General features: G+C 45.1%; 2 protein-coding genes across 6 annotated transcripts; one reads left to right on the plus strand and one right to left on the minus strand.

The window, feature by feature from the left end:
- Positions 1–1,203: 1,203 nt before the first annotated feature.
- Positions 1,204–4,379, minus strand: MRPS17 (mitochondrial ribosomal protein S17). The gene is made up of 3 exons (XM_040082803.1): positions 4,302–4,379; positions 2,936–3,082; positions 1,204–1,943 (listed from the first exon to the last, which is right to left on the minus strand). The coding sequence occupies exons 2-3, from the start codon at positions 3,056–3,058 to the stop codon at positions 1,653–1,655; spliced, it is 414 nt and encodes a 137-aa protein (XP_039938737.1). The 5' UTR covers positions 3,059–3,082; positions 4,302–4,379; the 3' UTR covers positions 1,204–1,652.
- Positions 4,380–4,475: 96 nt separating this feature from the next.
- On the plus strand, positions 4,476–26,640 carry LOC120761483 (merlin-like). 5 transcript variants are annotated; one of them, XM_040082767.2, is made up of 21 exons: positions 4,476–4,653; positions 4,963–5,063; positions 5,173–5,246; positions 9,129–9,310; positions 10,464–10,581; positions 12,185–12,310; positions 12,679–12,801; positions 15,244–15,327; positions 16,359–16,427; positions 16,654–16,736; positions 17,401–17,476; positions 17,909–18,046; positions 19,666–19,740; positions 20,063–20,176; positions 20,594–20,716; positions 21,215–21,432; positions 22,233–22,335; positions 22,955–23,082; positions 23,616–23,766; positions 24,456–24,665; positions 25,624–26,640. In XM_040082767.2, the coding sequence occupies exons 4-21, from the start codon at positions 9,303–9,305 to the stop codon at positions 25,657–25,659; spliced, it is 1,983 nt and encodes a 660-aa protein (XP_039938701.1). In that variant the 5' UTR covers positions 4,476–4,653; positions 4,963–5,063; positions 5,173–5,246; positions 9,129–9,302; the 3' UTR covers positions 25,660–26,640. The 5 variants fall into 5 exon arrangements, with proteins under 5 accessions (XP_039938701.1, XP_039938700.1, XP_058279022.1 ...); XM_058423039.1 differs by lacking the exons at positions 4,476–4,653; positions 4,963–5,063 and adding an exon at positions 6,204–6,313 and having other exon boundaries at positions 5,230–5,246; XM_040082766.2 differs by lacking the exon at positions 5,173–5,246 and having other exon boundaries at positions 4,494–5,063.

A 26,640-nucleotide genomic window follows, 5' to 3' on the forward strand; every position in this document is an offset into this window, starting at 1 on the left:
TTTTATAATTATCTCATTGTTAGAACATTCATATCCTATATATTGAGGGTCAGGTTCTGCTTGGATACAACCTCAGTGCATTTCCTACAGCCCAGGGCCAGATTCTACCAAGTTCTCCCAATCTCTGCTCGGATGAAATTTCACATTTTGCATTCACCTGGGCAGGAGTCAGACAGAGCTCAGGGCTTTACTTTCCTTTGATCAGCCAGCTCCAGTTACCAGAGAATTTACATAAACCTAAACCTCTGCCACAAACAACAAGAAAAACCCTACAGCCAAATATTTAAGGCACTTCCTCCACCTCAGAGCCCACGATACTTTACAGAGACATTTCAGTGAAGGTCTCTTGACATCCCACATGAACACTGGCATCCAAAGAGCAGCATTTTTTGCTTTGAAGCACCAAAGGAACTTTAAGTTTCTCATTCCCGCTGTCTCAAATAATTTGCTGAGTTCAGTCAGGCTTTTTAGGCAGCCAGAACTGATTTTGTGCAGAAAGTTAAAGGGCAAATGATCTTTAATAATCCGTCAACAGCAGAGAACACAACTGGAAGCCACTCAGTTGCTTAAAGTAAGATACTTTAGGTCAGAGGATAAGATTTTAGGTCTGATACACCTTGTTTTGCTTCTGATCCTAAAGGCCAACAGGCACTTTGGAAAGGATTTCTCACAGCTCTCATATCCCACTCTCCCCTCCCACGCTGCCAAATTTTGAGGCAGATGCCCTTTTAGATGCAAAATGAGGAACATGAGGCTGCTGCAACAGCTGCAGGCTCTCAGCTTGCTGTATGTGCTGGAGCAGAGGACATGAGATCCCCAGAGCTGTACCAAGATAAAGTCATCTTTCATCATTAACTGCTCTGGCCTTTAGCTCCACATTAAAGCATGCAGCAAACCACCACCTCTATCTCCCCAAAATGTGTTACTTTAATTAGCTTTTCTGATGAGACTAAATCTAATCACCTTTACTTTTTGGCTTTGTATTCTCATCAGCTCTCCTGTCCTGCTGGCAGCTCGAAGAGATTCAGATCCCCAAGAACAAAATCCTGCCTTTGGACAGGTGACAAAGCCAATCACTCTAAGCTGCCCAAAGCTTTGATTCTCACCTCTCTGCCACCCTAAAGGCAAAGGGCTGTGTTTTTGTTAGAGTTTGGAAGTCAGAAGGCACTGTAAGAGGAAATAAGGACACGAGCATGCAGCTGGTTTTAAAATTCTACACTTCCTTTCAAAAGCTTTAATAGCATCATCTCCAGTGACCCTACAAACCACAAAAGACTGCCTGAAATACAGAGCAACCAAATAATGGAATGACCCTCCCACCAAAATGAAACATCACACAGTTGTAGTCTTGTCTGAACACAGAGGGGTCATTCCAGGAGGGCAGCTGGCTTTGGGAACTGTCACTGGGGCAAAACTACAGATAACAAAAATGAAGTGTGAACGCTAAACTTGCATTTTTCTCTCTATTTTCATTCAAAGCTCCAGGTGCCCATCAGTCTGCAAAAAAAATCTCTTTGAGGAAGCAACTACATTTACTATTTATTTTGACTACAGATTTCACTGAAACATTTAACATATCACAGCAGGGCCTCAAACATCCCTGACAGAGAGAGACAAAAGCTGGAAGCCCTCTGCTTAAAATATTTCCCCCACTATTTGTCTGTTGAACAAACTTTAAGTTCCTGAAGCTTCTCACTTAGATAGGTAGTATCTGCCTCGGTCAGATTTTCGGAATCTGACAGGTTTTCCAGGAATCTGGTCCCTGCACAGGGCTTTCCCGTGATGGGATCTATGACATTGCCAACCTTGAACACAATTTCAGCCAGTTCGTGTTTCACGTGTTTGCTCCTTCGCTCGGGCAGAGCTTTCAGAAGAACAATGTCTCCGACAACACACTGCTGCAGTGGGTCATGGGCAAAATAGGTTTTTCTTTTGTTAAAGAACTGTAAAAGGAACAAAAAGAATAATAATAGTAATAAAAAAAGAAGCCTTGGCATGATATTTCAAAGTTACGCGATGGGCAAATGTGTAATTAGTATCGAATAAACTTCCCTAAGGTCTTATGCTTCTTTTCAAGTGAGATTCAGTTTGGATCATGAAGAGAAATGCAACTGTGCACTCTACAGGTTCTCCACAGAAAGCACAGCGCTGCCCTTCCCAATCTCTTGTCAGCATACTGTTGCCAACTGAGCCTGGAGGAAAGGAGATGGGGAAGAAAAAACTCTAAAATCTGTATTTTGAATTTTTTTTATGTGAGAGTTTTCTTGCTGAAATAAAGTTTTTTCACTTAAAAAGTTTTTTTCTTTTCTTATTGGAATAGCAGAATTCAGAATATTTTAAGAAATAAATTAGGTTAAGAAATACGTAAAGGTTCTTCTACTGGATAAAATATTGAAGCGGTCTCCACAAGACCCATTTTCCAATCCGGACTCTATCCTTAACCTTCTAATCACCAAAAGCAATTTATTCTACCTCCATGTACCACTGTTTCCCTGTTTAAAATTGAGAAAATACAATTTTTAACCTTCCGGTTTGAAGTGCATTGACAAGGGATAAATCCAAGATCACAGTAATGTTACAATTATGCACACAGAAAAAAAACAGCTATAAAATTCATTGTACAAGTGACTAATAAACTGTCAAGTCTCCAAAGCATGCTCCACTTCAACATGAAACATAAAATCTATGTGTGAAACAACAAAAGCTTACCTTCCCAGAAAGATCAAATGGAAGTGCATTAACAAGGCACTTCAAAGAAATACATTTAGCAGGTAATTTGTAAGTCCTCACCACTCACTGCTTTTCATCCTCACAGCCAGATCCTTAAGGAGTTTGATTTGTAAAGTGTCATCAAAAGCTTTAAGTCAAATCAGCAGAACGTTTCTCCACAAGACACCAAACCCACCAGGCAAGAGAAGCTGTTCACTGGTGTTACCTTTAGCAAGTAGGGATCCAGCACGAGCCTCGTCACTCTCACTTTGGCAGTTTTCTGCATTTTGGTCCCAATTACCTTCCCCACTATCCATTTTGCATGGACAGCTCCACGTGGGACAGACATCGTTCAGTTATGGTCATGCAGTGCCTGGCAGCAAGGAGAGCAGAGGTGTTATTGCAACAAAGTAAAAAAAACTTCTCAATACCAAAATTTTCCTTATTTTGGACTATCAGCTTCATTAGGTCATTTTGTTGGAAGAACGGTTCAAAACTCCATTCATTGCCCTTGCTCAGCCTTTTTGACAACATGGAAGGATGTCACCATGTCCTTGCTATCAGTAGAAGTTACCTCAGGACAGCAGTAAAACTGGACAGAACAGCATGAGGATGAGACCTTACCTCTCGAAACTCCTTTGGATCACCCCAGTCGTCACAAACACAATAGTCAAAAGTGCGTCTGTGGAGTTTATTCATTTAACTCACACTCCAAAAGCTGTTTTGGCTGGAAATCTGTTCATCAGAACAGAGAGCACCCAAACAAGGCAGCAGCCTACAGCTTTTGTTCAAAGTCGTTTGCTTCCGTGCCTCTCGTTATCAGCTGAGCTGATGAAACCTAAGGAAGGTAATGAGCTTCTCAAGCCACAAATGACACATCAAAGAGCTGTCTGATCTATAGTACGTGTACTTGCTTTTGAGTTCTTTCCTGCAAGCAAATTATATTCCATTGCCTTATTCAGTTTAATTAGGGAGAGCTTTCTGTACCGCTCTTGCAAGAGTCACGGGAAAAACCAATGGAAGACTTGAATCAATATTAAAACTGATGGAAATTAATGACCATTTTCTCTCCCACTCAGATACGCTGTTAAGCACAACCAACACCTGTGTATTCTCCGTGCCCCCCAATTCACTTGCTTTGATGTCGCAACACATCAAAAGAAGAGCTTAGGGATACAGGGACACAGCCATAGGATGAAACGCTTCAGCAAACACTCGGGGGCTGCTTTTGCCACGCCTGACTCAGCTGTGGGCGCTCAGGGCTGGAAGGAATCAGCGTGGGGGGCCCTGCTGTACCCCAGGGCCAAACACCCCACGCAGACAGCCGCGTGGGGCACAGGCAACACCCACCGAGCACCGGCACACTGGGATGAAAGAACACATCGAAGCAGACAGGGAGCCCTCAGCCCCCCCCACACCGCGGCTCCCCACAGCGCTCCGCGCCAGGCCCTGCCCCGCAGCTTCCGTGCCAGCACGGCCGCGCAGGCAGCGGGGCTCAGCCGGGCGGGTCGTGCAGCACCCGGGGCGCAGCCCCAGCGCGGGGGAGCCCCCACGGGGGAGCCCCCAGCCCCGGGAATCCCGTCTCCTCTCACCGCCGCTGCCGCCGCCGCGCCTCGGGGGCCTGACAGGGACGGGCCCGGAACGGGCGGCGCCGAGCACGGAAGCGCCGCGCGGCGGGAAGGGGCGGGGCCGGGGCGGGCCATGGGCAGGGCCATGGGCGGGGCTTACACCGGGTATTTAATGGCGCCGGCGGGGACTGCTCCCTCAGAGGCGGTGAGGGAAGAAAGACTACCGGTGGTTGCCGGGAGAGTCATTAAAGTTGGAAGAGTTTCCCCAAGAGCTCCCTAAAGATCCTTTAAGGATTATGGAGGGGCGGGAGGGAAAGCCTTAAGAGGAGCAGCTGAAGTCACTTGGTGTTTTCAACTTGGTGAAGATGAGGCTGAGGTCAGACCTCGCTGTGGTCTTCAATATTCTCATGAGGGGAAGAGGTGGGGCAGATGCCCATCTCTTCTGTCTCACGTGTGACAAGGCTCGAGGAGATGGCTGGAGCTGAGTCAGGGGAAGTTTATATTGGATAGCCGGCCAAGCTTTTTCACCCAGAGCGTGGCGGAGCACTGGAACAGGCTCCTCAGGGCAGCGGCTATGGCACCAAACCTGACAGAGCTCAAGAACTCAGATACGTGCTGGGATTCCTGGGATGTTCTGTGCACTGTCAGGAGTTGGACTCAATGTTCCTGATCCCTTCTACCTCAGGATATTCTGTGATTCTTTGATTGTCGAGTCCAACTGTGTATCCAGCACTGCCACGATAACCTGGAACCACGTCACCCAGCACCAGATCCAGACATCTCCAGGTGTGCCAACCCCACCACCTCCCCGGGCAACCTATTCCCGTGCCTGACCACCCAGACAGTGAAAACATTTCTTCAAATATCTAATCTGAATCTCCAATCTCACTTTAAGGCTGGTTTTTCTCGTTTCCTCGCTGCAAGCACAGTAGAAGCGAGTGACCCTACCTCACCACAACCTCCTCTCGGGTAATTGTGGGATCCTCCCTGAGCCTCCTCTTCCAAACAAATGCAGGGTGTGGGTGCTGAGGGACCCCTTTACGTGGAATTTTGGGGATGGAGCTGGCTCTCAGTGCAGCCCCTTTGAGGTTTCTCCACGTCAGCGAGTGCTGTGCTCTTCCCCCTGCTGATAAGTGGTGGATGTCAGACAAATTTGGAAGGTTTTCCATATAAATCTGGAATAATTATAGCAGATAGGGAGTGAGAGCTGGCCTGTCCTTGCTATCCATGACCTGGGAGATGTTCAGTTTCTGTAAATCCGTGTATAAAATGGAGGGTTAGCAAAAAAAAAACAAACAAAAAAACCCCAAAAAACACCAAAACCCAAACCACTTAGAAACTGAATAATAGCAAAATTATTGGACTTTGAGGTAAAGTGCTCCTGGTCTTCCTCATGACTTCAGGCTGAGGCCATCCCTTTTTTTAATTTAAATGTGCTCACTTACTTTCTGCCGGAATTTTGGCTGCTGCCCAGTTTTGAGCCTTGTCCTCTTGCTGGTGTGGGTGTCCCATCCTCTCTCACGGCAAAGGAAGAGGACAGGTGGGGATTCATATTAAATTAACAGCACGACTCTGGGCAGTTTCCCCTCTTAAGGTGGCTGATATGGGGAGAACAGGAGACACTGTTGAGATAGTTTGATCAGATACCATTAGTAAAGTTATTCAGAAGCTCATGATAACTTTCTTACGGATATCCAAGCCAAAACTCGTGGGTTTCTCTTATTTTAGTGCCTGGTTACTTGAATTACAGAGCAGGGAAGTTGGGAGGAGCCCTGGAGCAGGCAGGAAATGGTTAAGAGCCGTTCCTATCACCTGGGAAAGCAATCCTTTGATTTTTCAGAGGGCGCTAACATGCTGCAGTTCATGGAAACAAAGGGAAGGGGATCAAGTAGAAAAGTTGTTCTTGGATTTTATTCTCTGTGGCAGAACTTGTGAGGGCTGGATGTTGATGTCTGTGGGGAAAATACGGAGTTTTTGGATTAAAAGGGATTTTTTTCCCCCCTCTTCTTATCGTCATTCAAAAAAGGATCTGTGAGGTAAGTCTTGATTCCAACTGGTGACTTTAGATAACTTCTTTTTCAGAGTGAGGGCTAAGAAAGCCCTTTATCTTGCTGACCCATTTTAAAACAAAAGTGAATTCTTTGCTTAAATATTTCCTCGGGCAGGGAGCACAGGCAGGAGCGTGAGTCAACAACCGCGCAAAGCCCACGACGCTCGCCTGTGTTGTCTGCATTCAAATTTCCTCGCATTAATTCCTGAGCTGGAGTATGGAAATTCAGGAACTGGGAGAAACATAATGAGTCAGGGGAATTTGCCACTCGGAGTTGCAGTAAATATTTCAGCGGTGACACTCTTTCAAACTGTAGTAGTGGCTATGTTAATGTGCTTTTGCAGCGGATGCTTCAAGCATCTCCTGCTGGTGGCTCTTAAAGCAATTCCCAAGCCTTGTCTCTTGTAATCCTTGTTGCTCTCCCAAAGGTTTTATATTTCCAGCTGCTGTAGGGACGAGGCTGAGCCTTAAGAGCAGATTCATTTTGGGGGTGTGAGTGAGGGCTCTCGATTGCAGTTAATTCTCTGCCTGTCTGCACCTGAGTTCTCACCTTAGAAAGCGCTGCTGAATTTTGCGTGTGTGTGTGTGTGTGTGGAAACAGATGATTTTGCTGCCCCAAGTGTGATGGAAGGTGCCAGCTGTCACTGAGAGCCAGTGCCACGTGAAGGGAAGTTTTTATACCCTGTGGAGAACCCTGCAAAACCCTGTGGAAATGCTAAACTGGGAATAAATTGCACTCTCACTCTGGGGCAGCTTGTTCCTTGAGGTGTTTGTCTACAAGGTGCTGAGTTCTGGTGGGTTGATGGAGCTTGGTGTGTGTGTGGTGGTGCTGATTTCACTTTTCTCTCTCTGACTGTCTGTGAGTGAGCGGTGTCTGCTGTGTGGGTCGCTCCCCACGTGGATCAAAGTGCAGAGCTGTGCTGTGACACAGATCAGCATCAGTCACCTGGCCAGTTCTTCCTGCTCTTCCCAGTTCCCACTGCACCCCCACACGCTTTGCTCCTGCTTTCTCATAGTCCAGGAGGGAGAACACTCAAATCCAGGGCTGCTGGATGTCCCTCCTTTCATCTTGGGCATGAACAGAGGGTTGGGGCCGTTCTGTTCCTCCACATTTTATTCCCCATCGCTGCCTTTCTGTTCCCCTGGCCACACCAAGCTCTTATCATCTCGCTGTGCTTGTTCCCAGCTCCTGAACTCTCTGCTCCCAGGTTCTGGCTGGGCAGCAATCTTTTATCACCCTGCCCTGTTTTGCATTCATGCTCTGATCCATCACATTTTGATCCTTCTGGATCCCTGTGGCACCTGCAGGAATAAATCACTGGAGTTGAGTGTCAGCAGCTCTGCCTTGGAGTACTTGCTTCCCAGTTAAAGGGATCTAGGGAAGGGATTGCTTTTACATTTACACAAAAAAAAATTGCAAACCCAGATAGTATTTTTTTTTTTTTCCCCAGCAAGACTTGTCTTATTTGAAAAAGTTCTTTTTCTAAAATCTTGTCTGCTAAGTACTCTTGCTTCTGTTGTCAGGATCTGACATTCATTTCAGCTATTCAGTGTGAAAACCCTTTCCAATTTCTTTACCAGTGCTATTGATTAAAATGCAGTTTACTTTTCTGGGGAAAATTTGATATTCAAAAATGTCTTTTTGCTGTGAGTCAGAATGTACTTTTCCATGGAATAAAAATTCTGGAAAGAACAACAACAAAAAAAGCTATTGGAAACGTTGAACAAATTATATTGTCGTTTCAATCTGGTTATATAAGTAAAAAGAAATGACTTCAAAGACCAAATGAAAAGCTCTGGTATTTTTCTCATATTTTGAGAAAATTAATACATTTTTCTCCAGCTGCTCAATTTTATCTGTTCAGAATTTTCCATGTGAAACTCTGAGAATGTTCTGTACTGGCCCCAACTCCAAGTTCCTGTTTTACGCAGCTGGCTGTTTCAGGTTCCATATTAAAAACGAATTATGAAGCTTTTTTCTCCTTAGTTTTCAGCCATTGATGTTTCTTATAGGAACTAATAAAACTATTTCCAGTTTTGTGTGTAGAAGTCTGTCGTTCTCAGGCTATAAATGCTGTACCCAATGGTACAATTATTTACAGTTTTGAAGAAAACTGACAGAAAAGAGCTTTGGAATGCAACAGGTCAAAATTTAATTTTGCAGATTAGAGATCAAAAAAATGTCTGCTGTAATTCTCTGCTGGTTTGGATGCCCTCACATGATGCTCTCCCTGTCAGTGTTGCTGTGGTCATTTTGGGGGTTGTCAATATTCCCTTATTCCTTAACTGAACATTCTTTGCTGGGCTAAGTAGGAAGGACCTGAGCACAATTGGGTGCGCCGAGCTGCCTAAATCACAGAGGAAAGTTTATGGCAAGATCTGGTTTTCACTCTGAACTGCAATCCCTGAGGAGAAAGGTGCCCTGAGGGTGATGGGATTTGGGCTCTGGATGTGCTGTTCCCCGGGTTTTGTTGTCTTTTGTGGTGTGCACTGCCAGAAGGGACCAGCCTGGGGGGAGTCCTTTGAGGGTTTAGGTCCCTCCAGTCTTGAGGACAATGCTGCCCATTGTTTGGGGGGAGGTTCAGAAGGAGAAATGCCAGCCTGTGCTTTCCCAGCACCGTTAATATCCTGATTATTCTTGGTTTTTCCTCAGTCTGCCCCTTCATGAAGCCCATTATTCCTTGTCCTGAAGAGCAGCCATCACAGTGTCTCGCCACTCATCCTCTCTCTGTTCTAACCAGTGCTTTCATCTTACCACAGATGATTTTCTAGCCCTTGGACCTCTCAAATTTTCTTCCCAGCTCCAGGAGTGGTGCCCCAAACCCAAACAAGGCTTCAGCAGAAGCTCCAGCAGAGCCAGCTGGAGGCAGAGGATTCCCCAGCTGGTGTCAGAAGGATGAATTTCCTCCTGAGCTCGTCTTCCCCACTCTGAGTTGTCTCAATCACTTGTTCTCAGCTTTGCCTCTGATGTCCCTATGATTTGGTAACTATTTTATCTGTTCCCTGCCTCGACTTCTTTATAATCTATAAAGAAAAACCTCCTTATCTGTTTCACCTCCTATTTAACCGCTCAAAATTTGTGGGTGAGGGGAGCAAACAAAGCAAGTGGCAAATCAGCACATTTGCAAGCCAATTTAGAGCTCGGCAGAAAAAGAAGGAGCAGAATGTTTTATGATATCCTGGAAGGTGCAGGCAAATGGAAATTTTCAGTTTAAACTAGAGCTTTATTTTGGAATTCCTCAAGGAGAGGTTGGAATTCTGCCACACTGTAATAGTCTTATATTGCAGGGAAGCAGGAATGCCTCAGTCTCTTGCCCTGTACAGTTCACAGATTCTCACTATATTATGCAGGTTTGACCTGTTAATTTTATAAAGTAAAAAGAAGCTAAAGCCTTTACAGGCTGATTTCCTGGGCTCAGAAAGAAATGCCTGAGAACTGCCTGGAGCAGATCCACGCCACCATTTAACTCAAGCTTTCAATATTTGGTTTCCACAAAACCCTTGTGCCTGTGGAAGCAGCATCTCCTCAGTTTTTTGGGTGGCGTGGAGATGATAACATTTAGAACAGAAGATTTCTGATGGAATTTTCTGTCAGCTTCTGCAAAATTAAATTAATTTCACAGGAACTTCAGTGGGAAAATTCCTGTTCTAAGTAACTTTTATCATGGTGAGTGAGTAGCAGGAGAGAATGTGGTAAATTCAGCTGAATTTCAATGCATATATTCTTGGCATTTCTATAATTTCAGGGAGTTAAAATCCCATGTTTTAAAGAAATCAAATAGTTTAGTTGCTGAAGGAGCCATAACTGATGGAAAGGGATTGTTTTGGACTTGACATAATAAAGTTTAGCCGCATTTCCTGGTGTTCTACTGAGTGGAGATGCTGCAGAGACCCTTGAGAAAGAGAATTTTATTTGCCAGAGCCAAAAATCTGAGAAAAGACAGCAATAAAATTTTCTGGATAACTTCCTTTAAGGAGCAAGCTAATTTTAACGGTTTTTCTTTTAACATCCTTAGTGGAGACAAAAAAAATGCATCTCAAAACGTGACTTTATTCTGCATGTTTGGACTCATCCTCCTTTGGAATCGAACCAAGGAAGTGCTGCTGAATTTCCATCCCTCAATGTTTGATTTCAGGTGTGGCTGCCCTTATCAGCTGAAAAACATGTCCATCCGAGGCATGAAGAAGAAACAACCAAAGACTTTTAAAGTCAGAATTATAACAGTGGATGCTGAGATGGAGTTCAGCTGTGAGGTGAGAGTGTCAGCAGACGCTGGGGAGTTGGGGAGAGCCCTTTGTATGAGCAAGAAATTTAAAAAAATTCAGATTAGCAGCTCGTGGACGGTCTTAAAACTGATCTGGCATTTTTATAAATAATGGATTATTTAATCTCAGGTGTGTTCTTCACTTACCTCTGTTCAGAATTTAAATCTGTTTGCATGAAATCCATTCGACTGACGCAGCTAAATGAACACTAAACCTGCTTTCTCCATAAGCATTTCCAGTTGTTTGTAAGGATTCCTACTTCTCCATGAAATTATTTTATTTTTTGGACCTGACACGACTCTTTAGGACACTTCCAGCTTGGATAAACTGGACAGAGCCGGTGCTAAGGTGTTGCTTATAAAATAATTTATAACCTGGTAACTTTTGTTGATCTGGAACATTCTCTTCCAGTTTGCCATGTATAAACTCCAGTTCTTTACCTGCAGTGAGTGTTTGGATCTCTGGAGAGAAGAAAAAAAAGGATTGATGAAAAAACTGGCAGTTCTATTAATTATCTGATAAATTGATTAGGGAAATCGTGGCTGGAGAAAAAGAAATGATCGATTGCTAATTAAATTGGGCTGCACTGCTGAAGGGACAGAACTGTCCCTGATTAATTAATTCTAATCATCCAGCAAAACAAGACACACAGGTGTTTTTGGGAGTTAGAAAACTCAGTTCCAATGGGACTGGCAGTTTTAGTGAGACCTGACTGTTCTCTGAGCCATTTCATGTAATTTATTAGGTCCTTCAGAAGCAGAATAGATTAATCTTGTATGACTTACTGCTCTGGAGTACTTGCAGGCAGAGTTGTGAAAATAAAGGATTTACAAAATTTGATTTAGAGATCAGAGTCCTTGTTGACAAATGGTGTGCTCCTTCCTTTGCTACCTCTCCTTTCTCCCCAGACACTGCTCTTTTGCTGGATGATTTCCAGCTTTCAACTCAAATGCTGCCTAAAAGTTCACAGGGGTTTTTTTACCACTCAGTTTTTAGTTTTAGCAATTAGACAAAATCAGCTTTCTGAAATACGGTCAAATAGAACAAACAGATGAGCGGCCTCTTCGGTGGAAGAAACAAGGCAGCAGATGTGTGTGAATTTGGGACCTTGAATCAAAGTTTGCTCTCTGTGGCTGCTAAATAGAAATGAAAACATTTAAGAAGACTCTTTGAAATCAGGGCAGGGTAAAGGCTTGGCCTGGTGCCACTGAAATACCTGAGGGGTGTGAAAGGTGGATCTGCTCTCGCTGTTCAGCATTCCCACCCCGTGTCCTGGTTTGATTTCCCCTGGCTTTCTCTCGATTTGTATAAACCATCGAGTCAAAATTTCGGACAAACGTTAATAAAGACCTGCTACATCCCAGGATATCAGTGGTACAATCCTCATTCCCTCAAGTGAATTAAATGACTCCAGCTGCTCTCTGGATGTGTCTGGAGAAGGAAAGGAGGTGGAACACACCAACTCTGAGACAGCAGCAAGAATATTTCATTAAGAACCTGAAGGTGAAACAAGATTTCGTAGGAGAAAGGGCTAAAATGGAGCTAATTCCTTTTGGATAGACATGTTTTTCTTGATTTTTCTCTCTTTCAGATGAAGTGGAAGGGAAAGGATTTGTTTGACCTGGTGTGCCGAGCCCTTGGTTTGAGGGAGACTTGGTTCTTTGGCTTGCAGTACACAATTAAAGGAATGTGCACCTGGTTAAAGATGGACAAAAAGGTACAGGAGACAAAATGGGCGGCAATTAATTATTTACTTCTATAAATATTGACTTTCTGGAGCACGGGAGCTAAAGGGATGTGCTCCATGGCCACTCAGAGTTTGACAAGGCAGCTTTTTTTAAGGCTAAAATTGGATTATTTGCTCTGATTGCTTCTATCCCATTTGACTTGGAGCATCCCACACTAATCACCACTGATTGCTGTTAGATTAAAGCCCAGAATTACCCTTCCCTCTAAAATATGGGAAGGCTGCTTTAAGTGGATTATTGGCTGCCTTCTGATTTTCCTCGGGAATATTACCTTGAGACACTCGTGTATCTTTTTTGCTGCTGATTTGATTTTTTTTTTTTTTTAATCTGTAAACAGGTTTTAGATCAAGAAATCCCCAAGGAAGATCCCATTAGCTTTCATTTTTTGGCTAAATTCTACCCAGAGAAGGTAGAAGAGGAACTCTTGCAGGAAATTACCCAGCATTTATTCTTCCTTCAGGTCAGGAACCGTTTTGAACCATGAATTCCTTCTGTATTTCCCCCAGTCCTTTTGCATTGTCTTTGATCTTGTTGGCAGCTCAGGATAGTTTTTTGCTTGCTTCAGCTGTATCAAGAACTTTGTAGACATTATTTTTATGAAATACAAACATCTCTCCTGCCTGCCGTGGGTTTGTGTCCAGGTAAGCGGAATGTTTCATCTTCTGCAGGTTTTTGTGACGGCACCCAGCAGTTTGGGGGATAATTCCAAACCTGAATATTCCAGGTTTCTTTTGCTCCTTAATACGTGTTTAAAAAAAAAAAAATTAAAATTTATGCAAAGCTGGAACTGCTGGAAGAACTGTGAGGCTTTTGGGGAGATCTAGTGCTGGAAGGCAAAACCTCTAGAAAATTAGGACTCCCTAAACCTTCATTTTGGATTGTAGGGATAAAAGGTCATGGAGCTTGAGAGGCATTCTGAAATCCAGGTTTGTTTACCCGGGAAGGTTTAAGAGGAGCAGAGCGTCAGACACCATTTGAGCTCCATCAAAAAGCAGATGAAGGAGCAAATTCTTGGAGCTTTATCAAAAATGAAGATGGATCAAGCAGGAAAAGCTCCGTAGCTGAGGTTGGGGTGGCCACTTCCAATGCTGGGACGTCCAGCTTCTCTCCTGAGTTGCTGTGGAGCCCCTCTGGAAGTTTCAGCCTCTGGGGTGTTGCTTTATTCCAGCAGCATGTGTCTGTGCAGGTAGCTGGGATAAATTCAGTCTGCAGCTGGAAACAAACCCAGTAAATTCCCGTGTTCCGTGAGGAGGACGTGCTAATGAAATAATGGGGAAGTGCTGCAGCTCTGAGGGTTCAAAAACCCCCCAGAACTTCATCCAGGACCTTTAATCACTTGGCATCTTATTTCTTCAGCTAATTTTGGAAAGGAATGAGAACAGCAGAACTCTTTTCCTACTCTTTTAATCCCAATTTTTCAACTTTTTTTTTTTTTTTTTTTCTTTTCTCCTTCAACCTGTCTTAACTGGCAGATAAGCAATTAGCAAATTCTTCTCATTCCAAAGTAGGAAAACAAGGCTGTAACAAATTGGAACTTGCAAAGTTTCCTGACTCTAAGAACTGCAGCTCACACCTGGATGCTAATAGGAAAAACATGTACAGACATCTGGATGCCTGAAGATTTCAGCTCTCCTGACTCTTCAAACCTTTGCAAATTAATGTGGCATAAAAGCCTGAATAAATGTCAGTGACTAAAGCTAAATATTGCCCACTTAAAGATGAGGTAATTTATTGCTTCTTCATGAAGTTTAACAAAAAGTCATTGTAAAAACTGATCAGGAAAAAAAAAAAAAAAATCCCCCCAAAACCCAACCCAGATGCTTACAGGGGATTTATCCACATTGTTCTAAATTCTGGAGCGTGGTTTGCACTGTGGAGAATGAAAGCTGGAGCTTTCCAAATGGGAAGAGAAATCTTTTCATTCTTTCCATTTGAACAGCTTAGAAAGAATGTTCCCTGCACTGGAGCTCAGCTTCACAGATTGTGCTCACCCAGGGACTAAATTTAAAAGCAAAAACTTTCTTGGTGGTTCATTACAGTTCCCAGCACCTACAGAGGTGTGTTTGTAAACAGAACTTGTGCTAGCTCAAGTCATTTTTCTGTTTGGAAATGTTTAACACTGTGAGCTGTGCACAATTTTGTTGTCTTGTGCTTGTTCCTAAGCCAAATGCACCTGAGAGGAGGATTTGGGAAGATTAATTTCCCCTTCCCTCTTTAGGTTTTCAAACAGAAATTGCACAACTGATTTAAAATCCAGCAACACCTTACAAACTATTACACCTCTGCTCTTGGTAGAGCCACAGGTTATTAAAATGAAAATAATGTTGAAAGATTCTTCAGAATTTCTGATTGTGCTTAGGCCACTGAAAATGAATAAATTAAGTGCTTTATTATTCAGCTTCTGTTTTGGGGGGGTCTCCTTTATTCTCTCATTCTGGAAAGCTGGAGGACATCTCTTACGGTTTTCATGTGGCAGCTGCACAGCTCTGAGTCTGCTCTGCATGAACCTGACCTCCAGAGCTCCCTCCCAACCTGAAATCTGATGTCTGATGTGATGCAAAACTGACTTTTACAAAGCAGGCAGAAAAAAAAAAAAAAAAGGAGGATTGTTAACAGAAATGAAGTGCAGACGATAAAATTGATGTTTTATAGGATATTATTTTATAGTTCTCCTTGTGCAAGTGTGGGGAGAGAACTGACTGGCATTTTTGGTCTCATTAAATGCAATGCTAACTAAAGGCTTCCTGTGTTCCTGAATGCCAATTTCTTGTTGCTGCTATGAACCCCTAAAGGTGATATTCGGTGCCAAGTTATAGTCTGGGCATGTCTGCTTTCATTTCAAGCCTGACTTAAGTCCTGATTTTGAGCTTCTTGAACCTGCTCCCTTTTTCTGTTGGTTCAGGTTAAGAAGCAGATCCTGGATGAGGAAATCTATTGCTCACCAGAAGCTACAGTTTTACTGGCTTCTTATGCTGTCCAGGCCAAGGTTTGTGCATAGAAAAAAAATCTCTTTTTTAATTGACTGTTTTTCTGGTTTAACCAACACATCTACATGGTGGTGTGTAAAACACAGCAGGGTTAAAATTTGCTGGTAAAGTTGGTCGTCCTGGGAGGTACAAACACAGCTAGAAAATAAAATAAAAACAAACATTAAATGCCACTACAAGGATGTTTTTCTATGCTTCTGCTATTTAGGGGATTTATTTGGGCCTAACATTTTAGTGTAATCTTTCTCCAGGCTAGAATGTTTTAAAAATTATCATGGATGCAGAATGTGCTCAAGACAGAGCTCACAGTGGGAGGACACAAAGTTTTTTTGTGTTTCTCAGAGCTCTGTGCCCTTCTTGCCACCAAAAGCTCGACTTAGACAGTGGCAGGAGGTGAACACAATTTAGCAGGGTTGGCTGTCCTTGTGCAGCAGCTCCCATTCCTCTGCTTCAGAGGGTGAATTCCTGGGAGATTCCTTCAGAGCTGCTGTTTCCAGGGTGGGATTGGAGGTTTCCAGGATGGGATTGGAGGTTTCCAGGGTGGGATTGAAGGTTTCCAGGTTGGGATTGGAGGTTTCCAGGTTGGGATTGGAGGTTTCCAGGTTGGGATTGGAGGTTTCCAGGATGAGATTGGAGGTTTCCAGGGTGGGATTGGAGGTTTCCAGGATGGGATTGGAGGTTTCCAGGTTGGGATTGGAGGTTTCCAGGTTGGGATTGAAGGTTTCCAGGTTGGGATTGGAGGTTTCCAGGGTGGGATTGGAGGTTTCCAGGTTGGGATTGGAGGTTTCCAGGGTGGAATTGAAGGTTTCCAGGTTGGGATTGAAGTCTGAGTGGCTCAGTGGCTGTGTTGGAACCACCTGCACTGCACAGGGGCTGGAAGGAACTTCCATGGGCTGCTCACAAGAGGGGATGTGTGCAGGGGAACCAAAATAAAATCTGCCTCAAGCGTTCACTTCAAACTATGCAAGGAACAACTCCCCCAACGCTGTGCCTCTAACAGACTGAAATACCTTTTCTTTTTTCGGGACAGTATGGTGACTACGACCCAAATTTCCATGAGCCAGGCTTCCTAGCCCATGACGAGTTGTTACCCAAAAGGGTGAGTCTGAATTTTATACAAAACCAAATCCTTCGATCTCTTTGCAGTGCAGGATTTTTGAATCTCCTCTTTGCAGTGCGGATATTGCTGGGGATTAAATCAGGGCATTAAAAACTCTGCAAAATGACCAAGCTGGGAACTGCACCTCTGCGTTCACCTTGCTTGGGAGAGGCAGAACTTGGATTTGGATCTTCACAGGGGTCCAACCTCCTTCCTTCCCCTGCAGGTGCTCAGGCAGTACCAGCTGACAGCAGAGATGTGGGAAGAGAAGATCACTGCTTGGTATGCTGAGCACAGGGGTATTGCCAGGTAGGAAACCTTTGCATTTCTTGGACAGCCCAGACATTTCTTTGTGGGATTTGTTGTCTTTGGTGTCATTCAGCCTATCCAGAAATCCAATTAAACAATGAGTAGGATCTGTTAGCACCCTGAGGCTGCCTTTCCTAATATTTGGGTTCGGTTTCTCTCTGTTCTGGGGGCTTCTCAGCATTATTTTAATTGAATATTTTCCACGAGATTTACTGATTTACCTTGAAGGGAGCAGAAAAGTGCATGGAGAGATTCTCAATCCTCATTGGCCTTGGCCTAAAGCTCTGTCCAAGACTCATTTCTTAATGAACTCCGTTTCCTGAAGGGAATATATTCATGGAGAACAATGGAATGGTGGTTTTCCAAGACATGGAGCGGCAAAACTAACACAAGGATAAGACTTTTAATGAATTTTAATGAAGATTCCACTATCCATGAGTCATCTTTTGAAATAGGTGCAACTTTACTGCCTCTATTCTGTCCAGATGCTTTTTTTATTATCCTTTCTTTCTTTTTTTTCCTATTATTGAGAGCAAGATGGCAAAACTCAAGTAAGTTTGTGCAGAGGCCCAGATTGCCTGTACTTTTCTAAGTGGGAAATGGAGAGTCAGCCCAGGAGAGAGAGGCTGGAGAGGCATTTCATAACCATGGCTTTATTCTCCAGGGATGAAGCTGAGATGAACTACCTGAAAATTGCCCAGGACTTGGAAATGTACGGAGTCAATTATTTCCCAATTGCTGTAAGTGTCTTCTTATAGCAGTTTTTCACTTGCTGCAGATAATGGTGCTGTCCTTTTAAAATCCTCCAGGGAGTTTGGAATTGGGACTCCTAACTTCTGCTTTTCCCTGCTGCTGGTTTTTTTTTTTTTTTTTTTTTCCAGCTTGGTTTTCTTGCCTGCTAAATGAGCAGGTGAATAAAACAGTTAAGATTAATATTTTGCAACCTGACAAAAGTTTTGAGTGACTCCAGGTATGGAATAGGAAGGAAAAAATAGTTTGAGCTGCTGTAAGCAGCCTAGAGGACTGAGTTTTTTATTACCAGTGACAGCATTCATAATATTTTATATAAACACCGATTTCCTAAACTACAAACAAATATCAATACATTAAAATACGTGCTTCTTGACTGTGGTCACCAAAAATGCCACTTACTGATCTCCCTTGTTTTTCAGCAAAATAAAAACCACACAGATCTCCTGCTTGGAGTTGATGCCAAAGGTATTCATATCTACAGCATTAATAACAGGTTCTCCCCCAATAAATCCTTTGAGTGGAGCTCTATCAGAAACATTTCCTGTAGTGAGAAAGAGGTACGGTGGCTCTGATGTATTATTCTTTTTCCATGGGCATGGGTGTGGAGCGGGATTCTTGGAACAGGCTGAAAGCTTCCTCTGTTGAAATAATTTTGGGGGAGAAGGGGAAAATCCTGGGGAAGCTTTGTTACAAAACTAAAAATAACAGCCCTGCCTTGCAGATGAGCTCGACACCTCGGTTCCCCGAGGCTGCTCTGAGCTCCGACTCTGTGCTGGCTCCTTCCCTGCTGCTTGGCCTTTGCAAAACAAATGTGTTGATCTCTGAAAAAAGACAGATATTATGAATGCCACCGTGCCTGGCTTCCTCAGTTGTCCCAGCAGGAATTCCATGATCCATAAAACCTTAATGCTGTTTGCACACGCAGAAGCTGAGGCTTGGAGCCCAGGGGCAAGAGGAGACATGCAGGGAGATGTTAATGGCTTTCTGCCTCACTTCTGCCAGTTTGTTGGGACATGATTTCACTCCCCACCACCGCAGTTTCATTGTGAAGCCCAGCTTTTGCTTCTAGAAAAGTGAAGGAGTAGGGAAAATTTATTCTCAGTCCAGCTCATGGGCTGAATGGAAGGCTATGAGCAGCAAAAACAAACCCAGGAAAACGACAGTGGTGCTGGGATACCTGGAATTTGGCAGCCAAAGGGCAGCAGGGCCTGCTCTGTTTTCTGTGGGCCTTTTGGGAAACTGAGCTCTAAAACTGAGATGAGATTTTCGATCCATGTCCATTAAATCGGAGGGCACTACTGCCCCCAGAACAGTTTTGATATCATCCCAGTTCCCCCGAGGTCTGTGAATAAACTGCTTTCACTCCCTGTTGGGGGGGAATTGGGCAGCCCTGTGTTTAAGCTTCACTTTATTCAGTGACACAGCACAGCCTTGCTCCTCAAAAGGCTTTACCTAGAGGGTGAAAGGAGCTCGAGGACATTATGATCCTGGTGACTCAGATGCCCTGGGATTATACAGGAATTACCTGGCCAATGGATTAGAGGAATGGAGTGCCAGGGGCACAGAAAACAGGGTCTTTTGTTTAAAAAAAAAAAAAAAAAAAAGGGTCCATGTTTTGTTCTGCATCCAGAGCACAAGGTATGGAGTGAAGAACTGAGCTGGCAGCAGGAAAACCCTGCCTGGCCTCTGGGAACAGCTTGGGACTGAAAAAGTGAGGAATTCTCCAGGGCTTTCACCTGCTGCTCTGAAGAACAAATCCTCAGGCCCTTAACACCTCTGTTTATCCCTTCAACTGCTGCTGCTCTGAGAGGTGTTTGACATTTCCCTGGCTTTAAGGCCATGCCTGCTTCTAGGGGTTGCTGCTGTGTCCTGTTCTGATAAGCAGGGCTTGTTCCAGAGCTCTGGGGACAGTGGGCAGTGCACAGGTGGCATCAGGAAAACCCCCACCCACACTGGCACTGGGGTGGGCCCGGGGGTTTATCCTCCAACACAGCTTGATTCCATGGAGAAAACCAGTTCTACATCACTCTGCCTCTATTTGTGGCATAAATCACTGCTCCCCCAGAGAGAAGTGGAGATGAGCTCAAGTTTGCATTGGTTTTAGTAGCTTCAGTTTATTTTTTCCCCCCTCACTGTGCGTCTTTTTTTTTTTTTTCTTTTTCTTTTGCCTGTCTAGTTAACTATTAAACCCCTTGACAAAAAAGCAGAAGTCTTCAAGTTCTTTTCCTCCCAGCTCAAAGTGAACAAACTGGTGAGTGAACTGCTTTCCTGCTTTAAAGCTGAGAGATGTTGTTTGTAAACAGAACTGTGATCTTGGGATCTCAAGCCTGTGTAAATCGTGAGAGTGGGATCAGAGGGCGATGAAGGACAGGAGGAATCTCTCATCCTGTTACAAACTTACCTGAACTGCTGTGTGCCTGGCTATGAGCCTGCCCTGGGTGCTGATTTTCTTGGAGCTGCCAGCACTCGTGCTGAAGTCAGAATTGTCCTGTGGGGCCACTGAGGGCCTCTTTGTCTCTCTGGCAGGGCCACAAGCCCATCAAAATCCCATTTGCTTTGCCTTTCCTATCCAGATTTTCCAGTTGTGCATTGGAAACCACGACCTATTTATGAGGAGGAGAAAAGTGGACTCCATAGAGATCCAGCAAATGAAAGCACAAGCCAGGGAAGAAAAAGCTAGAAAAAAGGTATATATATATTTTTTTTTTCCTGCTCCTCTGTTGTTGAAGACAGTGATTATTATTCCAGCTGGTGTCCTTGCTGCTCCTGTATTTCATCAATGTGTGTGTGGGAGGTGAGGAAGAGCAGCAGGACTGAATGTGGGAACAGCTCTGTGGCATCTGAGGAAGCCAGAGGTGTTTGTGTGGAGAGGTGATCCCAAAGATTTGGGGCACAAAACAGATCAATCCAAGGGCTCTCCCAGCAGTCTGAAATAACCAGGAGTGCCTTCCTGAGGAGTTCAGGGCTGCAAAGTTCAGGCAGCTCCAGCATCTCTGGAGATCATCCCAGCTGGAGAGCAGCCCCTTCTTCCTTTGATGCATTTCACTCGGGCCCAGGTGAGATCCTGCTGTGATCCCACCGACTATTGCTCGTCCTGCTTCCAGATGGAGAACCAGAGGCTGGCCAGGGAGAAGCAGCTCCGAGAAGAAGCTGAGAGAGCCAAAGAAGAGCTGGAAAGGCGCCTTTTCCAGCTGGAAGATGAAGCCAGGCAGGCCAACGAGGCCCTGGTGAGTTATTCTTGATGGGCTTTCTTGGTTTGGAAGCAGGATTTTTTTTTGACACCAGGAATTGTAGCTCAGGCAAGGCCGGAGAGGCTCTGATCACTGGTGGAAAGGGCATGCAGGAATCCCTGGGAAAACTCTGATCTGCCCAAATCCTTGAGCCATTCCCTCCCTGTACTTGGCTCATAGTGCTCTCCTCAGGCTGAGAGGGGGGGAAAGGAAACAATCTTGGAGCTGAAACTGGGAGAAAGAGGCAACTGAAGGGGCTGACTTCAGCTTTGTCCAGCTCTGAGATTTTTCTCCTTGCTTTGTAGAGCTGAGACACACGAAATTCTGGAGCAGAGGAGGAACATTAGACCCTGAAATTATGTCTGTTTTTCATTTAAGAAATAATATTTTATCACTTGATCTCTTGGTAAAAGATGTCTTCTTCCTGCCTGCCTGCCTGCAGGGGAGATTTTGTAGGTTCTAGACAAGGAACCAAGAAAAATTCTTTCTCCTCAGCTCCGATCCCAGGAGGCAGCAGAGCTGCTGGCTGAGAAAGCCCAGATTGCAGAAGAGGAGGCCAAGCTGCTGGCCCAGAACGCTGCAGAGGCCGAGCAGGAACGCCAGAGGCTGGAGATCACAGCTCTGAAGAGCAAGGAGGAGAAGCGGCTGATGGAGCAGAAGATGCGGGAGGCGGAGCTGATCGCGGTGAAGCTGGTGAAGGAGTCTGACCGGAGGTGGGGTTCGCTCCCCTGGCGCTGCAGAGAGTGCTGCTTTCCTCAGAGCCCAGCCCAGGAGTGGGGAATGATCCCTGAAGTGACACCTCAGAGGGGCTGAGCCTCCTTGTGCCTTGTTTGTTCCACCTGGATGCTGTTGTTTTGTTGCAGGTCAAGTTTACAGAGGGTCAGATGCAAAGCTGTAGAGATGTCTGGCAAGAGAGATCCAGAATGCAGAAGCATCTTCTATTTATTGTTATCAAATGAGCACTGGCTACCTATCTAAATTTATTCAATACCCTGTGAGAGATGAGGCTGTTTTCATTCATTAATACTTAGTGAATGATCTCTTGCTTTCCTTTCAGACCTTTAAGGAGTGTAAAACCAGGTAAACTCATGTGGAATATAAACCACTCTGAGTGTTTGCACGTTCTCTGGACATGCAGAGCAGGCCAGTGTTGACAGAGGATTTTTAACCCTGTTATTAAGAAATCCTTCTCCTTGTTTTAGGATACTGCCAGGAGGCTTGCCAAGATAAAGAGCAAGCTCTCCCCACCTCAGGGAGGATCCCTGATGGCCTGGAGAGAATCTGTATCAGCAGGCTGTGACTGAACCCATGGAAATGAGGAGTAGGGAAACGGCGTTAATTCAGCCTTTTGTGCAGGAGCGTCTCTGTCCTGCTGTGCCCAGTCAGTTCTCCATGTGACCATCCACCAAAGATAACACAGTAGTGGGCTGGTTCTCTGGGAGTCAGTGAGCTCTGAAATCCGTGTGTTGGTTGGAAACCATCAGCCATTCCCCTCAGGATATTTCTCTTGCAGAGCCAAGGAAGCCGAGCACCTGAAACAAGACCTGCACGAAGCCCGGGAGGCCGAACGCAAAGCGAAGCAGAAGCTCCTAGACATAACCAGGCTTAATTATCCTGTAAGTTCTGCTCCACTGGGCACCACTTCACCTTCAGGGGTTAGTCAGGTGTTGATGACATTTTTATAGCCCCCGTCAAGCTGAGCAGTGGCTTGGGTACATCCAGCTGGGGGACAAACTGGAGTGGAAAAGCAGTGAGGATGGAAGCTGGGTTTGTTCAGGATTCCAAGGAAGGCAAGGCAAAAGTCAAAACCAGAACTGGTGATGGATTCAGGGAGCAGAGGTCTTGCCTTCATGGTGCCACTGCAGCCAGGCAGTTTTTTGTGGACGTGGCTGTGCTGAGCCAGCTGTGTCATCCTGGCACATCCGTCTGTCTTTAGCAAAGCGGGTGAAGTTGTCCCCAGCAAGAAAGCGCTGCTGGAGTTCTGTGTCCCAACTGCCTCTTCTGCTGCAGCCCTGCTGAGGCTGGGTTTCCATTCTCTGCTGACACAGAAACACTGCAGCCAGGGTAAATCTCTGCTCTTGGACTTCAGCTGGGTGCAGGGGAAGGGCTGCAGGAGCATGTGTGTGTTCTAGAAATGCAGGAAATAACTCAACATGGCATTCTTGCAGACTGAGGAGATGAATCCCAAACCAGGCCATCAGGTCTGACTGACAGTGCCTGTGTTGCCTCTTCCAGCACATGGCCAAGTATCCCCAGTACCCCGCAGGTGACAGCAGAGATGCCAACTTTGACAAAGGATCTGCCAAGCTGGACTTGAAGGACATCGACCTCAAGAGGCTCTCCTTTGAGATAGAGAGAGAGAGGTATCAGTATGCCTGTGGTGCAAATACATGGGAAAGGCAATGAAATCTTTGGGAATCACAGTTCATCTGTTGATTATTTGGGATGTGCAGGTGGCTGGAGGCATTTTCCTGAGCTGGTGTGGGTGATGTCTGTGTCAGACCGGCTTTTCTCACAGGGGAAGCATTCTTTTGGTGGCATCAAGCCGTGATAAATCCAGAACCTTCTGTCCCGGGGAGGGACAAAGCGCTTTGCTGAACTAACAGCATGTAAGAGGACAGAAGTTTCCCTCTAGTGCTAAAGTGCGGGATTGCTGGGAGCTGATCCATCAGACGTCCCTTAGCCTGGGGGGAAATGCTCGATAAAAAGGAAGCAGAAAGGGAAGGAGTAAACTCCCTGGGCACTGGGTCAGGGGAGCCAGGCTGGCATTGCCAGAGTTCCTTTTACTTCTAAAACATAAAAGGAAGCAAGAAACAACTCTCCTGCTTCCACAAACACCTGTTCTTAAGTTAAATCGTGCCACCCTCAACTTTTTGTCTCCAATGCGTGGACACAGGCTGGACTACTTAGAAAAGAGCAGGAAATTCGAGGATCGCCTGAAAGAACTGAAGTCTGAAATCCATGCTCTGAAACTGGAGGAAAAACAGGCTGGGCTTTACAGTCATTGGAATGAAGTCCTGGGCTCCTTGGATCGCTCCTTAGGAAGTGTAAGAACCCTAAATCCCAAGCCCTCTTCTCCAGCATGAACCCTAAAATGGAACAGTGTGGGTGTGCCAAAAGGAGCTGCTGTATTCCAGCCCAAGCTTTTAATACCCTTGATGATAAAATACTAGAAACATGAACACTTTTAGAGGAAAATTCCTGTCAAAACAAAATCTTAAGGCATTTTTCCTGTGCTGAGTACCAGAACCATCAGCAAAAAATGATCATCTTCTTTTATGATTATGAAATCACAGTCGGGGTTTAAGGTCTTGGAGCAAATGAAATTGTTGTGACTAACACATTTAAATGTGGTTTCTTACAGTTTGCATCACATTCTCATTCATGTGCTTTGTGGTTGCTGAAACTCATAAAAGCCTTGGTGTAAATTTTTTTTTTCTAAGGCAATGAGGAACTAGACCCAGATTTTTGTCATAAGTTGCTTGTTATTTAAATAAACTCTTCAACTTCTTCCTGAAGCAGGATAGGAATAGGGCTGGCTTTGTCTGCAGGTTGTTCCTCATGTAGCAAAAATGGCTCTGAGTCAATGGTTTTTTTAGAGACAGAAGGGAGGTTTGACAAACTATGAGGAAAGATGACCTTTGTTTTCTGACTCCTCATCTGATGTTCTTTTTGGCTTAATGAGCGTTGATACAGAGAGGGACATTAAATTCCCATGTGCTCCGTTCTTTTAAAGGCCCCATCATGGATGAAAGCCTTCGAAACTGGAGATTCACTGGATGTAAACCTTCAGAGACCTTTCCCTGCTTACTTGTTAAACACTGCAAGCAGCTGGCCCTGCACCGACAAAATCCAGCACACGGTGCCAGTGGAAAAGTCATCTTCCCAAGCCAATTCCTTGGCTGCCAACACTGTGGGCACAGGAACCGGGAAACAGATTATAAAGGTAATCAGACTCGTAAGAAAATTCCTAAATGTTGCCTAAAAGTTGAGAGCTGAGAGAGGGTGGCTGCCTGGAGGGACCAGGTTTGTCCTGCTCTGTCCCAGCCTCGCAGCTGACAAGGCTTTTGCAGGATTTTGGAGCCCCTGGTGCTGGCACATCATTTGGGAATGTTTGTAACTCGAGGCTGCCTGGTTTTTTCTCACTTCTGATCTAAGCTGGAGTGCAAAGCTGTAAGCCTTGGTAAATGAAGCGGAGATGTCTGTACACAGTAGGAGGATCGGTGTTGAATTTTATTTGTACCAGCCAGACTTGGGGATGAGAAATGTGCTCCCAGGTAGAGGGAGCTTAAAACATACTGTGCCTGTCTTCTGCTTTTAAAAGGCAGGGAGGAAGAGACCAATAAATTCCCAGGCTCCCAACAGCTCAGCTCCCTTCCATGTGCTCCCTGTCAGAGAGGCCTGAAGAGCATCGAGCTGGGTGTCAGGAGAAAACAACCTGCTCTGAAATGTCACTGGGCTGGGGAACGAAGGAGAGAAAACGTGGTCTGGAGCAGTGGGAAGGAAATGAGCTGTCTGTAGGCAATGCTAACTGGGCAAGGTATTGGGGATGGGGAAAGCCTGATGGGTTTGCTGTGCTTTATCTGAACTAAACTGGAGGGGTTTAGGATCAGTTAAAAGCTCCAGAATATAATGATCAATGCCTCCTTCAGGGTTTGGTGTGCTTAGAACTAAAGGACACAGCTGAGTGCAGCGGCAGCTGAGGGAGCAGCTCTTTCTGAGGCAGCAGAAGCAACTTTTAAGACTGAACTCAGGGGTGAGGCAAAGACATTTGTTTGAGGGAGGAAGAAAAAGCTATTGCAGAGCATCTTGGAAAAGGCTCCAGAGTTGGAGGAAAGGAAGACCCAGACCAAAGGGAATTACTCTATGCCAGAGCTAATTCTCCCTCTTTGATTTGCCTGCAGGTTCAGCAGCATGACTCGGATGTGATCTACATCTGACGCCCCTCGTTTCCTTGCTGTTCTGGTGGCACTGGTGGCCTTTTTACCTCTGTGGGGACACTTGGCCAGCTCTGGCTGCTGCCAGGAGTGAGAGGCAAGGCACTGTGGATCCAGAGCTGCCATCCAGCTCCCAGACATCAGCTGGGAACGCCACAGTGCCTCCAGTGTGGCTGGGAGCAGTGCAAACCCGGAGGAAATGTTGTTTACTACTTGAGCACTTTGGAAGGAATGCTTCACACTTTGCTAAAACCCTTCCTCCCCCTGGTGTTTCACACACTTAGAGCTCTGCTGCTGGAGCAAGGATGTGAGGCAGCAAGTGCCCAGGAGGTGTTTGGGATGAGAAAACAGAGCACAAGCTTGGTGTTTATCTCCACAACAGACTAATTATGTTTTTGGTCCGGTCCCTGGGACATGACTCTCACAGAGCTGCTCGACGTTTTAGTGTTTGCCTGCCAAATATTTTCCTTCTCCTCCCCAAACATTTCTTGGTTCACTTAATTGATTTGCATTTCTCTGTGAGAAATCTCAGCTTTTAATTCCAGATGCAGAAGTGGACATCTTCAAATACCTCCCATTCCTGGGAGAATCATTTGTTTGGAATGCAAAGCCTCTGTTCTTCCAGTCCCTGACTAGATCAAGCACTTTCTGCTCGAGCAAACTTTGCATACATTAAAGTGCACGGCTCCCGAGTCAGACAAAGACAAAAGATGCTGGTGGTGTCTGCTGAAGTGGGACTTGTTTCTGGTGGAGAGGTGCATGCAGCTAAGTGCCTGCCTCATTAGTAAAACCCGCTTGCATTTTCTGGTTCTGAGTGTGTTCAAGTGTCTGCTTCTCCATAAGTCTTCGCTCTGGGGAAGCAGACAGCGTTCAGCCGCAGCTGGAGCAGGAGCCCAGCTGAACATGTAAAAATGGTGACGTCGTTAAGTGTCTTGTTCTAAAAGCTAAGATTAAAGAAAAAAACCCCAACATTTTCCGTTTGCT

Source organism: Hirundo rustica, chromosome 19, assembly GCF_015227805.2.
Source record: "Hirundo rustica isolate bHirRus1 chromosome 19, bHirRus1.pri.v3, whole genome shotgun sequence".
Lineage (NCBI taxonomy): Eukaryota > Metazoa > Chordata > Aves > Passeriformes > Hirundinidae > Hirundo > Hirundo rustica.